General features: G+C 44.9%; 1 protein-coding gene across 1 annotated transcript in view; it reads right to left on the minus strand.

Annotated features, from left to right (window-relative positions):
• Nucleotides 1-281: 281 nt before the first annotated feature.
• The window catches only part of GGT5 (gamma-glutamyltransferase 5), an 18962-nt gene continuing 17544 nt past the window's right edge, over nt 282-1699 (minus strand). The window contains exons 11-12 of the mRNA XM_010286378.1: nt 660-767; nt 282-428 (exon numbers count right to left, since the gene is read on the minus strand). Coding sequence (XP_010284680.1) covers nt 282-428; nt 660-767 — 255 coding nt within the window. The remainder of the gene's footprint in view (nt 429-659; nt 768-1699) is intronic.

Raw genomic sequence — 1699 nt, forward strand, 5'->3', positions numbered from 1 at the left:
GTCATTTCACGGTGTTCCCAGTGGGCTTTGGACTAATTTTCCTTTCCCGCTTTATATTCTCTTATTCTGAATAGCTGATGTGCTCAAGGAATATGTTTTTCCATATATTACATAAGTAATGGAGGGTATAGCTCAAAACAAGGCTGGCTGACCTGTCCTGGTTTTGCCTATGCTCTAGGAGGCATCCTGATGAGAACAGGCAATATTGGCATGTCCAAGCCAAAGCATGTCTGGAATGTAGTTCTCTCCTGTGGTTGTGTGAGTTGTGATGGCATTTCATGCTAATAACCGGCTGACTTCCCCAGCTTCCTTTTATCGGAGTAAGCAGAGATGCATTTTCCTTCCTTGGAAATTCCCTGCACAACATTCATTGCAAATTTAACTTTCTTTTCTTTATGTCCTCTTCCCAGCAGGCCACTCCTAACCTCCTGTAGTGGGGAGAGAAGAGGATATGGAGTGAATGGAGGAGGGGGCCTGGGGACTTAGTGTTGCCAGGTGTGAAAATGAAGGATGTGTATGTAGGGTCAGGTTGAGAAACTGAGATTTAAGCATGAAGGAGGTTAGCTAGAAGCAAAATACAGATTATTCAGGACAGTTATAGAAGCAACGTACTTCTCCCCAAAAGGAGAGGACGAGAACATCCAAGTGAGGCCACTCACCTCACTGAAATGTTCCTCAAGCAGAATATTGTCACCTTCAGTATGCATGATGGGAGCTGAAATGGCATGTTCCAAGTCGTAGCCAAACCACAGCTTGTTTATAATTGCCTGCAATAAAACAAATCCCACACTGACTGACTGGAGATCTTGAATATGAACCTGGGTCACATGTTGCCATCCTCCACACTGGTGTAAAGCCAGACCAGCTCTACTGTAAATCATAGAATCACAGAATGGTTTGGGTTGGAAGGGACCTTTAAAGGCCATCTAGCCCAGCCCCCCTGCCCTGAGCAGGAACATTTTCAACTAGACCAGGTTGCTCAGAGCCCCATCCAACCTGACCTGGAGGCTGGGACATCAACCCCCTCTCTGGGCAACCTGTGCCAGTGTTTCACCACTCTCACTGTGAGAAATTTCTTTCTTATGTCTAGTCTGAATCTGCCCTCTTTCAGTTTAAAACCATTACCCCATGTCCTATCGCTACAGGCCCTGCTAAAAAGTCTGTCCTCATCTTTCTTATAAGCCCCCTTTAAGTACTGATCCTGCAGGATGGTACAAACCTGGACTGTAAGAGAGGCTGCACTGAGTCAGACCTGAAGTCCTACTAGCCTAGTCTCCTGTCTTCATGGTGACCAATACCAGGTGTTCAGGACAAGTATAAGAACAGGGTGAGCACAGAATGATACTTCCCAGAATGCTCTCCCTGAGCCAATGTGGTGTCCTTAAATTCAGCAGCCACTGAGGGATCCTTCGGTTGACAGTTGTTCTTTCTGTTTTCAGATCAGGTCCTAGCATGGATTCCTTCCCATGCTTCTCTCCAGCTGAAGAAAGATGAAGAAAAAAGTCCTCTTTTTTCCTCTTGTGGCCTTATCTACTTTCATTTCTTGATTGCCGAACAAGATGTTTGTTACACTTCATGCTTTGGCAAGCTCTTTTTCATTAAGATTTGTTACTCTGTGTGTATGTGTGGTGGTTTTCTGTTTTTCTTGTTCTTTCCATCACATAACTTACCAGTTTATTTTTGGGGCCCCAAGGTTTTG

This window comes from Phaethon lepturus, unplaced genomic scaffold (genome assembly GCF_000687285.1).
Source record: "Phaethon lepturus isolate BGI_N335 unplaced genomic scaffold, ASM68728v1 scaffold14304, whole genome shotgun sequence".
NCBI classification, from domain to species: Eukaryota; Metazoa; Chordata; class Aves; order Phaethontiformes; family Phaethontidae; genus Phaethon; species Phaethon lepturus.